Source organism: Toxorhynchites rutilus, chromosome 3 (genome assembly GCF_029784135.1).
Source record: "Toxorhynchites rutilus septentrionalis strain SRP chromosome 3, ASM2978413v1, whole genome shotgun sequence".
NCBI classification, from domain to species: Eukaryota; Metazoa; Arthropoda; class Insecta; order Diptera; family Culicidae; genus Toxorhynchites; species Toxorhynchites rutilus.
In genome coordinates, this window is record NC_073746.1 from 10,000,450 (window position 1) to 10,013,198 (window position 12,749).

A 12,749-nucleotide genomic window follows, 5' to 3' on the forward strand; every position below is an offset into this window, starting at 1 on the left:
TCACGTTTTTTACTAAGCGCACGTTCATAGATCCAATCGCAGAACTGTTCATTGATTGATATTCTAATCTACACTTTAAAATTACCTTTTACTATAAAATTCCTAGTACCTCTATCAAAACTCGTCATTATAATATCAGATTATTTTCAGATACAATTCCCGTTCAAGATTTTTCAACCTCTTGCAAATAACATGTTTATCCGTTACATGGAATAAATTTTTGATACAAAAAATATGATAAAATAAAGACAGCCCCAAATCGGACAATTCCTTCCTCGAGTTTTGCTCTTTTCAACACATTCGGCGATCCATTTTTATTTATTAAGATAAAAGAAACTATAGGAGGGAGTTTTATCACATTAAAAACAAATTTCCACTTGCGAACAAAGATCAATTTCGTTAGCGCAAATATCAAATAGACTAACAACGCTTTTTCTATTAATTCGTTTTTTTACAGGCTCAGTTACATGAGTTTAAAGGAGCCAAAGTCCTATCTGTGTTGTTACACGTATATATAAACATTTTTCATTCATTCATCACATTCAATTCTTAAGCTTATCTTATATCTAATATGTATTTACATTTCACCTTACTCTATTGCTAGTAAGAAGGGATTTGATTTCTCGCGAAAGAAAAGGAAAAGGAGAATATAAGGATATAAGGACAATCACACACGAAGATCGATAACTTATATTTAGGACATGAAGATGAGATCGATAACATATATTTGGGACATGTAATCAAGGTCTAACCGTGCCAACACATCTCTCACCGGTACATTGGGCTGGCTTCCTCTGGCCCGAAGAGAGTTCTTTAAATTCGATCTGGCAACAAGATACCCCTCGCACGACCAAACAACGTGTTCGATGTCGTGGTAACCTTGGCATAGATATTGCTATCGGCAAGATTAAAACGAAAGAGTAGCGCGTCTAACGAACAGTGATTGGACATGAGTTGAGAGAAGGTGCGAATTAAGTCCCGAATCAAGTCCAGAGGACTCTCTCAAGGAAGTACGGCGAGTGTTTTTTCCTGCCTCACTGAACGGATAGCTTCGACAGAGCTAAGACTATCTGTTACAATGTAATAGTGTTCAATAGGTCGTGAGGCGACGCTGTACAGCGCCCAGTGTATTGCTGCCAAATCAGGAATATAAACTGAGCAAGGATTTTGAAGACTGTGGGATGTGCTAAAAAATTCGTTGAACACTCCAAATCCTGTGGACTCATTCATAGAGGACCCATCAGTAAAGTACATATTATCAGAATTGATACGCCCATACTTTGCATTGAAGATCGTAGGAACGATCCCCGATCGATGATAATCTGGAATTCCATGGATTTTCAGATCAAAATGTACAGATCAAAATGTACAGAGGAATTGATGTAGTCAGGAAAACAAACACGGTTGGGAATATACGAAGAAGGATCAACCTGCATGGAGATGAATTCATGATATGAACTCATGAAGCCAGAATGAAATTTAGCTCGATCAACTACTCAAAACTTCTGATCGCCACTGGATTCATAACCTTACACCGGATGAGGAACCGAAGAGATAGTAAATTGAAGCGATCTTTTAGTGGGAGTACGCCTGCCAAAACCTCGAGACTCATGGTATGCGTTGAGAGCATACAGGTGTGTTTTGGAAAACAGAAACTGCCATACGCCATCACTGAGAGAATAGTTGTTCGATGCAACATTATAAGATCTTCGGGATAGGCTCCCCACCAGGTGCCGGTAATTGTACGAAGAAAGATTATTCTTTGTTACAATTTTTACCCAGATACCTGATATGGGCCCCCAAGTACATTTGGAGTCGAACCATACCCCAAGATACTTGAATGACATAGCATGAGTGATCGGTTTACCCAAAAGTTGAAGCTTTGTTTTTGCTGGTCTATGCTTCCTAGAAAAAATCACCATCTCTGTTTTCTCCGTGGAGAATTCGATCCCTAGTCCAATGGCCCAGGTTGAAAAATTGTTCAAAGTATCTTGTAAGGGTTCTTGCAGGTCGGATTCTTTTGATCCTACGACAGACACCACTCCAACATCTGCAAGCTGTCTTAAGCTGCAATTTTGCGTAAGGCAATTGTCAATGTCGCTTACATAGAAGTTGTGCAAAAGGGGGCTTAAACAGGAGCCCTGAGGGAGGCCCATGTAAGAGACCCGACCCACTGCCGAATCTCCGTGAGAAAAACTCAAATGTTTCTCACAAAGCAAGTTATATGACATATTATTCAATAGAGGCGGCAGACCCCGAGAGTGTAATTTGTCTGACAAAACCTCTATTGAAACAGAATCAAAGGCCCCCTTTATGTCCAAGAATACTGAAGCCATTTGTTTTTTTCCGGCGTAAGCCATTTGAATTTCTGAAGAAAGCAACGCAAGACAATCATTCGTCCCCTTGCCCCTGCGGAACCCATATTGTGTATCTGAGAGTAAGCCATTCGTTTCAACCCAACGATCAAGGCTAGACAAGATCATTTTCTCCAACAATTTCCGTTTACAAGACAGCATTGCTATTGGGCGGTACGAATTGAAGTCGGACGCGGGTTTCCCGGGTTTTTGAATGGCTATAATTCGCACTTGTCTCCAATCATCTGGAACAATATTATGTTCCAGAAACCGATTGAATAAATTCAACAAGCGATGTTTCGCCACATCAGAGAGTTTTTTCAACAAGTTGAACTTAATTCTATCCGTTCTTGGAGCCGAATTGTTACAAGAAAGGAGAGCAAGAGAGAATTCTACCATCGAAAACTCGGAATCAAGATCGCACCTATCTTGTGGTATATCTCGAACAAGTTTTTGCACAGGTGCGGAATCAGGACAAACCTTCCGTGCAAAATTAAAAATCTATCGATGTGAATATTCTTCGCTTTCATTCGATGAAGAGCGATTTCTCATGTTTCGAGCCATATTCCATAGTTTTTAACAACGCTTGTCACTATGAAATTGTAGAGCATAGGGGGAATTGAAATTTCGCAAATTTTCCCATTTTCTTCAGAGTTTTCCAAAAATTTTCAATTGTGAATTGTTTGCTTGGAATATGTTTCATTGAAATATGTGTTTTTATTTTTTGGAACCAAAGCCCCCCCCCCCTTCTATTCCAGAGGAGGGAGAAATGTCATACCATCATAGAAACATTTCTCGTACCCAAAATTTGGTTCCGTTTGCGTGATTGATTCTCGAGTAATGCAGACCGCCCCCCCCTCTCTTAGGGAGGGGGGAGGAGTGTCAAACCACCATATAAACGAGTGTTTCCCGCTACAACCTCCATATACCGAAATTGGTTCCATTTGCTTGATTAGTTCTTGAGTTATGCAGAAACTTATGCTTCATCTGTATGGTAGTCCCCCTCTCCCCCTTAGAGAGAGGGGAAGAGTGTTGAATCACGATAGAAACCTCCACATGCCAAATTTGGCTCGATTTGCTTGATTAGTTCTTCTTCAGAAGTTTGTGTTTCATTTGTATGGCAGCCTCCCCTTAGAGAGGGGGAAGGAGTGTTGAACCACCATAGAATCGTTCATCGATCCCTAAGCCCTCTATATGCCAAGTTTAATTCCATTTTCTTGATTAGTTCTTGAGTTATGAAGATTATGCTTCATTTATATAGCATTATTCTCCAGAAATAAATTATATGGCAGAACAACGTTTGCCGGGTCAGCTAGTAATTTATAATATTAAGCATTTTCAAAACTAATGATAAAATGTTTGCGTTAGCAAATACTGTAAAAAATAAGCATCGTTAATTATCCAGTTTTTCTAGTTTTTTCAACTCTTTTACACTTCATTTTTAAATGTTACTTTACTGAACTTTACTGTTATAAACAATTTAATATTCAAAACTCTGACATTCTTTGAGTTATAGACTTCATTTTAACATCATTTACAGGTATCGATACCGATATAGCGCCATTGGTCCCGAGACCATGAAAACTATAAGAAACAAATACAATCAATAATTACAAAAGTAAAATCCATTTTTTCCAAAGATGATTAGCCAATTGACTTTAATTTGATAGATCGATCATATGAATCGGTTTAGTAGTTTAAAAGTTATGATTTTTTTAAGTTATGATGATGCTGTTCTGAATTTGAGACAAATGTGTTCGGAATATTAGTCAGTGGCAAAAATTGTGTTCGGAATTCGGAAAAAAAATTGGCCAGGAGCTAAGGCAGTTTACACCCAAACTAGCGTTGGCAGAAAACATTTCATCTTCGACAGAAATAATGATTTTGCGTGTGCTGAAAGGTCAAATGGGCAAATAATGAGCTGTTGCAATAGCTTTAAAATGTTTGTATGTGTGGGAGCAGACATCTCTTTCGTTTTTCTTTGTTCATCTCTTGGGATTGTACCAAAAAAGTCCATACGATCACAATGGGAATCGAACCAAGGGCAGCTAGAATGCAAGACTGTTTTACACGACCACGCTATCCACATAACTACTGGTACTGTTGCATAAATGTGTGATAATGTTACACCTCATTCTAAAATGAAGTTGGAAAGTGTTTTCTAAGAGTAAAAATGGGTGGGTTATATCTATGATATTACCGCAAGGTTGACGTGGGACTACCTTAGCTTAGTAATCATTTGTTTGTATTGATTAAATTTTTGATTGAATAAAACAATTTCCGAATTCAATTGTATTCAATATATTTGCGTTGTGAGAAAAAATTTGAACAAATGAAATGTCTGCACGATCTTACCAGGTACCTAAGTTTAGAAGACCGTGTTAGGGAAACGCATTCTAGTCTGTACAAAGGTAAGCGAGTACAAAAGTACTCGCAGTTTGCATGTATTTTCAATGCCGATTTCCCCAGACACCTTGGTTTAGAAGTCTTTCTAGGTAATCAGATTTCAATCGGAACAAAAATACTCCCGACCTGCATGAATTTGCAATTCCAATTTTCCTAGACACCTTGGTTTTGAAGCCTGTGTTGAGGAAACATATTTTAGTCGGAATAAAAATGCCCTCGACTTGTATGCATTTGCAATGCCAATTTCCCCTCGCTCCATGGATTTGAAGTCTGTGTTAGGGAAACACATTTCAGTCGGAACAAAAATGCCCCCGATTGCATGAATTCGCAATGTAAATTTTCCCAAGCTCCTTGGATTTGAAGTCTGTGTTAAGGAAACACATTTCAAGTTGGAACAAAAATACCCCCGACTTGCATGTATTTGCAATGCCAACTTCCCCACGCTCCTTGGATTTGAAGTCTGTGTTAGGGAACACATTTCGGAGAGAACAAAAGTCCCCCTACTTTCATGAATTTGCAATTCCGATTTCCCCAAGGCTGCTTGGTTTAGAAGTCTGTGTTGGGGAAACCGTAAAGCGGGCCAATCAAAACGAGGCAGTAAGGGCGTTTAGATAACGCTTAACATTTTACAGTTATTCAATTATTTACCTAATGGAAAATAACACTTTACTAATTGCGATAGATGCGTAGAAATATTCCCTATCAATTGATGCTAACATCTTTCCGATTCAGTAGAAAATGTTCGAGTTATAAGCATTCGAAGTCTTGCTTTTTTTCCTGCATGTTCAGTGTTTATGTTTTCATTTTACCCCCCATATATTCCGGTTAGACGTAGTCCCACGTCAAAAGAAGAGCATAAAGGCTCATTTGATGTAATAAATCGGGATGCCAACACATATGCTAAGGATTAATTTTGGGTGTAGCGGGGGCAAAGTGATCACACGCACATATCATTCTAGATAGGATGAATTTATGCGTTTGTTGCCCAAATTTACAATTTGACTGGGAAGAATGAAATGATATAGTCGAATCGGTAGAGGGAGATAGCGACTAAACGCCCGACTGACTGTTTAGTCGTTTTGGCCGAGAAACTGCGTGAAGAAGCCAAACGTCATTTTCGACTGAATACGGATATAGTCACTCAGAAAGTCAGCTGACTATCCTCAGTTGACTATGACTATGCCGAGCCCTGCTTGGGACACACTAACACTGAAGCGCGTGGCGTTCGTGTCGGAATTTGAATATAAAATGTTGAAATTATAATCGAAACGTGAGCCATTTTTAAGCATTAAGGTGAAGGTGGAAGCTAGCCATTGTAGTAGTATAGGGAAACCCTCGTGTAAAAATGGGGTAATAGTGTTTGTGAGAGAAGAGCAAAGCACACGTAAATAGATCAATTCACTTATCAGACTGTGTGGCGCTTCATTGACACGAGTCTTTGAATACATTTGAAAAAAAAAACAAATAACAATTCAATACTAAAGTAAAATGTATGAACGATATGTTCCGATGAACAATTGCAAATATAAATATATATAGAAGGTGCATTTGCATATGATTCTGATTATACGCGAGCGTAACATGAGCAAATTTATAACACATGCGAATTGGGGCACTTTTGGTATTAACAAGTTCTTCCGCATAGTAACTCGATGTTGATAATTCCTCAATATTTTCCTTCGTTGATCGTATTGTTTTCACATATTCACGTTGGAAAGCCTTAACCCTTCTCTTCGTTGGCCGAGGCATTTAGATTGAATTTAATACTTTTCCGTTTACTGTTTTTGAAAGCATAGGCAGCCGTGGCAGTGTTCCGAGCTCTGCAATACAATTTTCTTACCCAATGTTAAAGTTGCTAAAACTTACATTATAGACCCATTAAACGTAAAAATAATAATTGTATTGATATCAACACAATTTTATTCTATTGATTTTCATGACATGGGACGCTATGACTCCGAAATAACATTTTATTGAGTGGTTTTTATAGCTGTTTCGATGATGTTGTTTGGCATCAGTGTCGAAAAAATAACGATGCTTCCACCAATACAAACAAAACCATTGCAGAAGATTGAAAAACGAAAATTTAACTTTCAGAGCACTTGCTCGAGTTTTCCGACGTTCTTCACTATACGGTGCGAAAGCAGATGAAAATTTAATATCTTGTGAGTAATCGATTAGAGTTTGGTTGATATTACTTGATGGGAAGTGTGCGAAAACGATCATTTTCTTCACACTGTTTCGCAAAATTATTGATTTTCGGCGAGAGGTGAGGGAGGAGATGAAAGAAATGAGCGCCATTGTGTCAGCCATTTGTGGCTAGCTTCCACCTTCACCTTAATACAAAACCAAATTCTGAATCATTGCATTGACACAAAAGCAACTCCAGACTAATAATAGCACCAAACAAGGAACTTTAGTTTCTTTAATCGAGTTGCACAAGTATTTTGTAAATTTGCACCACTATAGGTCAACTATGCTTGCAACTTACGCATAACCCATAATGCCAATAGTGAGGTTGTCTCCACATGATTTCTGAAGCAATACCAAAATGAGATATCCCTACTGGGAAGCCCAGTTTTTGACAATTAACATAAGTATGAACAGAAATCAGGAACACATTATCATTACTAAGCCAGCTTAATTTTTTTTTTCAGGACTGAATTCCAGGTGAAATTTCTCTGGGGAAGCAAGGGATGCTTCGTACCGGCCGAGGATCGACACGCCAAGTTCGAGCATGTACTCAGCGTAATGGCAGAGAAGTTCTGCGGTGATCCGACGGTGAATGCCGCAGGTTAAACAACCCTAAACGCAGAAAAGTACACCAGGTTCATCATCTACCCGTACGTAATCGTACCCTTCTGTTCAGATCTTTAATCATAAAACCGAGAAAAATGGGGACAAGCAAAACCAAAACGAAAACTCACTTGATAGAAGACAAAACAGCACAAAACAATTTTAGCTCAAATATTCAACAAAAGAGAGGAAATCAAACGAAACAATAATTGTAAGCGTAATTGAGAGCAACTTTTGGGGCTGCGGAGAAACTATGTTTTTTGGAAGTTGTTTAAATATAGCCGTAAATATTTCAGACAAAATTGCTGATTGAAATTAGACATTCCAATCGTGCGACTTTGATTAAAGTGAATGAAAACTAGTCAAAACAAAACTAAAAATAAATTTAAAAAACAATCGGAGTACTTATTTTGTGATGTTATTGAACTGTATTAACCTTGTTTTTCAGCGATTATCCAACTAATATACGAACTTATTTAACACCGTTCCGCATATGCAAAACGAGGGTACGGTTTTATAGAATTTATACAATGTATGCGTTGGAACAAGCGTCGATCAGTCGATCATTTTCGCAGTACTTAAAAAAACCTTTCAGTTACCTCATATTACCGACAACAAAAAGCAAGCATTAGAATTAATCACAGTTACATCCATTTCCAAAGTTTATAAATAAAAATACCACTGACAACATAGACTGATGATTTGGGGATAAATCCATCGAGTCGGAACTGTGTTCCGTTTCCGGAGAATCTTCGTTTTCGATCCACACATTCAGAAGCAATAAACAGAGACGAATACGAGCTCCAGTTATTTTGATTTGTAAAACCATCGAGGCTATATTCCTAGTTACAAATAATAAAAAGCTTCTCGACATTTTTATATCCTTTCCAACACTTAAGATATCGTAGCGCTACATTAACGAAACAAAAGGAAGTGAAACTATCTGAATAATAGAAAACCAAAATACAGAAATAAATACAAGTAGTTACTCATGAACTCTTTAGAAGTGAAATGAACATTTATCCAAGCGTTTCCTCGTATTACAAAAAAAAAACAAGAATCCTCATTCGTAATCACTCGTTCGATAGACCACATTGTAGTAGTTCTTAGGACTGTTAGTTCTGGTTTCTTTTCCGTTTCTCGAGATTATTTGTTCGGCGCTCATACAATAATAACAAATTCGTGTACCAGAAAAACGAAACTGATAGAAAGTGGCAAACGCTCTAAACAAAGCATGTAATCGAATACGAAGTGTTAGACATTAACACATTTATTTACCATCGTTAGCTACTTGACCTTTGGAAAACACTCACACATACACACGCATACATATACACGCATGGAGTGCGCCGTGGCCGGAACCGGTGGATTTGGATGGAAACGTTGGATTGCAAGGATAATTTGAACTTTGAGCGGGTTACATACAGTTAGAGGAAGATAAAATAAAAATATTACGTAATGCAAAGCTGATAAGCTGATAACTAATGGTGTTGTACATATTTTGTGGACAATGGAATATGAAAACAATAAAAAAAGAAGAATGAAGTTCTATACACTGCAGCATAAGCGTATGAAAAGTATGATATTTAAGCAGGAAATGATATGTAATAAATTATTTGAATAATATACAAGAAACGGTGTTTGGTTGTTGTAATGATGTATTACCAAATAATTTTCATTTAATTTTTTTATTCATCTCTTACTCAAATATAGGTATCCTTAACTTACTCCTTTCTAGTTTTCCAGCGTTTGCTGCGAATTAGGATGCAGAAGAAGCTGATCTGAGCAAACTTGCATGACGAACGACAATGAGCACTCTGAAATGAAGCATGGACAAAAAGTTGAAGGACAGTGCCTACATAAATGTGTGGGAAAACAGAAACTATGATTTCAATCCTATTTCAAACTATAAATATAGATGAATATATATTGCAATAAATTGTTAGGAAGTGTCCATATCGATTGGTGCTCAAACCTCGTAAATCCTTCAAAAAAAAAATCCTGTTCTAGTTTTTCGCAATGGCGACCAACCAAGCCGGTGTAGCAAGTGGAGCAGCTCAGCAGCAGCCGAACTTTCCGGATGCCATTTTGCGGATCCTGAATAATCAACACACGCTCATAACGCAGTTGTCGCAACAGATATCAGCCACCCAGAATGCCATCACGAAGTTGTCCTACAATGAAACCGTACTGGATTCCCTCTCAAGCAACATAGCGGAATTCGTATACGAGAAAGAGAGCGGGCCCGCTACAGCGATCTCTTTGAGAAGGACACAGCCAAACTGGATGACGCTGCTAAGGTTCGACTCCTCCTACGGAAAATGAGCCCACCGGACCACGAGCGCTACCACAGCTTCATCTTACCAAAGCTCGCTCGTGAATACACCTTCGCCGAAACGGTAGAAAAATCGAAATCACTGTTCGGTGCGTCCACTTCAATCTTTCGTCGACAGACAAGGACAGTGATGATTTTCTCGCCTACTCGTGCCGGGTGAATAAGTCCTGTGTTGACTTCAAACTGTCAGAACTTACTGAAGAACAATTCATGTGTCTGACGTTTGTATGTGGCCTCAAGTCCAAGCAAGAGGCCGATATCAAAATGCGGCAACAAGCTAAATGAAGCTGCGGATCTTACTCTTCAACAAATGGTTGAGCAATGTAACAACTTCGTTAACCTCAAGATGAACACCATTATGGTGGAAACCCCATCGGGAGTGAATTTCGTTGCTCACAACCAGAAGAACAGACGTCGATCAACCAGCAGCACTCCCTCGCACGATCAGCCCAGAACACCCTGTTGGTCCTGCGGAGGGATGCACTTCAGCAAATATTGCCGTTTTCGCGATCACAAATGTCGCGACTGCGGTAAGTAAGGTCACCGGGAAGGGTACTGCGCATGTTTTTCATCGAAGTCGGCAGCGACCGGTTCGGGAAAGCAGCTACCGAAAAAAAACAAGATGGAGAAGAAGCGTGAGCAGTAAACAAAGTCCGAAAGTACAGCCAGCAAGTTGTCGAGCAAAAACCAGCGTCCGGGGAGCCGCTGAAACTTATTTCAGAGCTGCAGTGTAGCATCACCCTAAACAACATCACCAGAGAGGGTAAGTGTTACGTATCAGCTGCTAACTTTCATCTCGACATTTTAGGCATCGATATGATGGACCAGTTCGGTCTGTGGAACCAACCGATCACGGCGTTCTGCAACCAAGTTACCACTCAGCAGACCCAAGATGTTTCCGACCTTCGGGCCTGTTTCCCACGAAAATGGGCCTGTACAACAAAACGCCGGTAAAGATGGTGCTGAAGGATGATCCCAAGCCGGTGTTTCGAACAAAACGGCCGGTAGCCTACAGCATTGAGAGCGTCGTGGAAGAGGAACTTCACCGGGTGGAAAGACTTGACATTATCAAGAAGGTTGACTTTTCCGTCTGGGCGGCACCAATAGTAGTCGTGCGGAAGCCTAACGGGACGGTCCGCATATGTGCGGATTATTCGACGGGGTTAAACGCAGCACTAGTTCCAGCAAATAATGGATAACATGCTTGCTGATCTGGAATGCACCTCTGGTTATCTGGATGACATCCTGGTAGGGGGCCGAACGTTGGAGGAATATCGTCAGAACCTGTATCGGGTCCTCACTCGCCTGCAGGAATTCGGGTTCACCGTACGCATTGAAAAGTGCTGTTTCAGCATGCGCCAGGTGAAATATCTGGGCCAAGCCATTTATAACGTGTCCCGTAGCCTAACCCCAGCCGAAAACAACTACAGTCATGTCGAAAAGGAGGGCTTGGCACTGGTGTTCACAGTGACGCGGTTTCATAGAATGTTGTTCGGTCGTCGATCCAATTTGGAGACCGATCATAAACCGCTGCTGCAGATAGTTGGCTCAAAGAAAGGTATTCCCACCTACACTGCTAATAGGCTCCAGCAGTGGGTACTAACCTTTCTCCTCTACGACTTCGAAATCCGCTACATCTCTACGGATAGCTTCGGTCATGCGGACATACTCTCCAGACTCATCAACCGTCACGTGCAACCAGAAGAGGAATACGTGATTGCCAATCTCCAACTGGAACACAGCATTCGCACCGTCATCAACGAGTCGCTGCGGGTTTTCCCGCTCTCGTTCAAGGCCATCCAGAGCGGAACCAAAAGCGAGGTGAATTTGTAGCAAATCATTCATTTCGTCAACAAAGGCTGGCCGTCGAAGAAGACCAGCATTACCGATCCCGGAATCCAACAATTTTATCAACGTCGGGAGTGTCTCTCCGTCGTAACTGGATGCCTACTCTAAGGTGAAAGGTTGGTCATCCCGCCAGCGTTCAAGAAGCGCGTTCTCCAACAGCTGCATAAAGGACACCCCGGAGTTGAACGAATGCGTTCCATCGCTCGTTAATATGTTTATTGGCCAAACATCGACGACGAGGTAGCGAAGCTTGTCGCTTCATGCTACGAGTGTGCCAGCGTAGCCAAGACAGACCGGAAGACTACCATGGAATCCTGGCCCGCACCGGAGAAGCCGTGGCAACGGTTACATCTGGATTACGTCGGTCCGCTGGATGGGAACTATTTTCTCGTTCTGGTGGATTCGTTCACCAAAATGGCCAGAAGTCGTACGAACCAAGGAGATTACCACCACAGCAACCTTGCGAATCCTTCGTGGCATCTTCGCAAAATACGGTCAGCCGTCCAATGGACTAGTAGAGAGGTTTGTCGATACGTTTAAACGATCGCTCAAGAAAATCCCCGCAGGGAAGGAAACCCTCGAGGAAGCTATCGATACCTCTCTTCTGTGCTACAGAAGAACACCCTGTCGCAGCGCACCCTGTGGGAAATCTCCCGCTGACCTGATGTATGGACGTCCGATCCGTACGTCCCTGGAACTACTTCGCCCGCCTACGCCGTTCTACAAGTTACCTAGTACTAAACAGGAAAAGCAATTCAACCGAAAGCACGGTGCGAAAGCTCGAAGTTGCGATTCACAAGATCTCGTCTGGGCTAAGGTCTACGCAGCCAACAAATAGACCATGCCAGGCTTGGTGATCGAGCGTATCGGTCCGATTATGTATAACATCTGGCTACCCGTGAAGACTTACTCGTCTTATTCGATCCCACTGCAACCATCTGCGGACTCGTCAAGAAACTGAAAAGAACTCAGAAGCTGAGACGACACCGGAAACTGCCCAAGTACCGTTG

At 40.8% G+C, this 12,749-nt stretch overlaps 2 protein-coding genes across 12 annotated transcripts in view; both read left to right on the forward strand.

Moving 5' to 3' along the window:
- LOC129774904 (breast cancer anti-estrogen resistance protein 3 homolog) overlaps positions 1-9,173 on the forward strand; it is a 141,886-nt gene extending 132,713 nt beyond the window's left edge. For 6 of the 11 annotated variants that reach the window (XM_055778964.1, XM_055778963.1, XM_055778965.1 and 3 more), the window contains one exon: positions 7,418-9,173. In XM_055778964.1, the coding sequence (XP_055634939.1) occupies positions 7,418-7,559 (142 nt within the window). In that variant the 3' untranslated portion in view covers positions 7,560-9,173. The remainder of the gene's footprint in view (positions 1-7,417) is intronic. The other 5 variants (XM_055778969.1, XM_055778966.1, XM_055778971.1 and 2 more) reach the window with 1 other exon arrangement.
- Positions 9,174-12,045: 2,872 nt separating this feature from the next.
- LOC129772864 (uncharacterized protein K02A2.6-like) lies at positions 12,046-12,577 on the forward strand. The gene is made up of 2 exons (XM_055776382.1): positions 12,046-12,253; positions 12,306-12,577. The coding sequence occupies exons 1-2, from the start codon at positions 12,046-12,048 to the stop codon at positions 12,575-12,577; spliced, it is 480 nt and encodes a 159-aa protein (XP_055632357.1).
- Positions 12,578-12,749: the final 172 nt, after the last annotated feature.

Coding starts and splice junctions, on each gene's coding strand:
- LOC129772864 (XM_055776382.1), top strand. CDS start 12,046: ATGGAATCCTGGCCCGCACCGGAGAAGCCGTGGCAACGGTTACATCTG. Junction 12,254..12,305: donor GTCAGCCGTCCAATGGACTA/GTAGAGAGGTTT, acceptor AAATCCCCGCAG/GGAAGGAAACCCTCGAGGAA.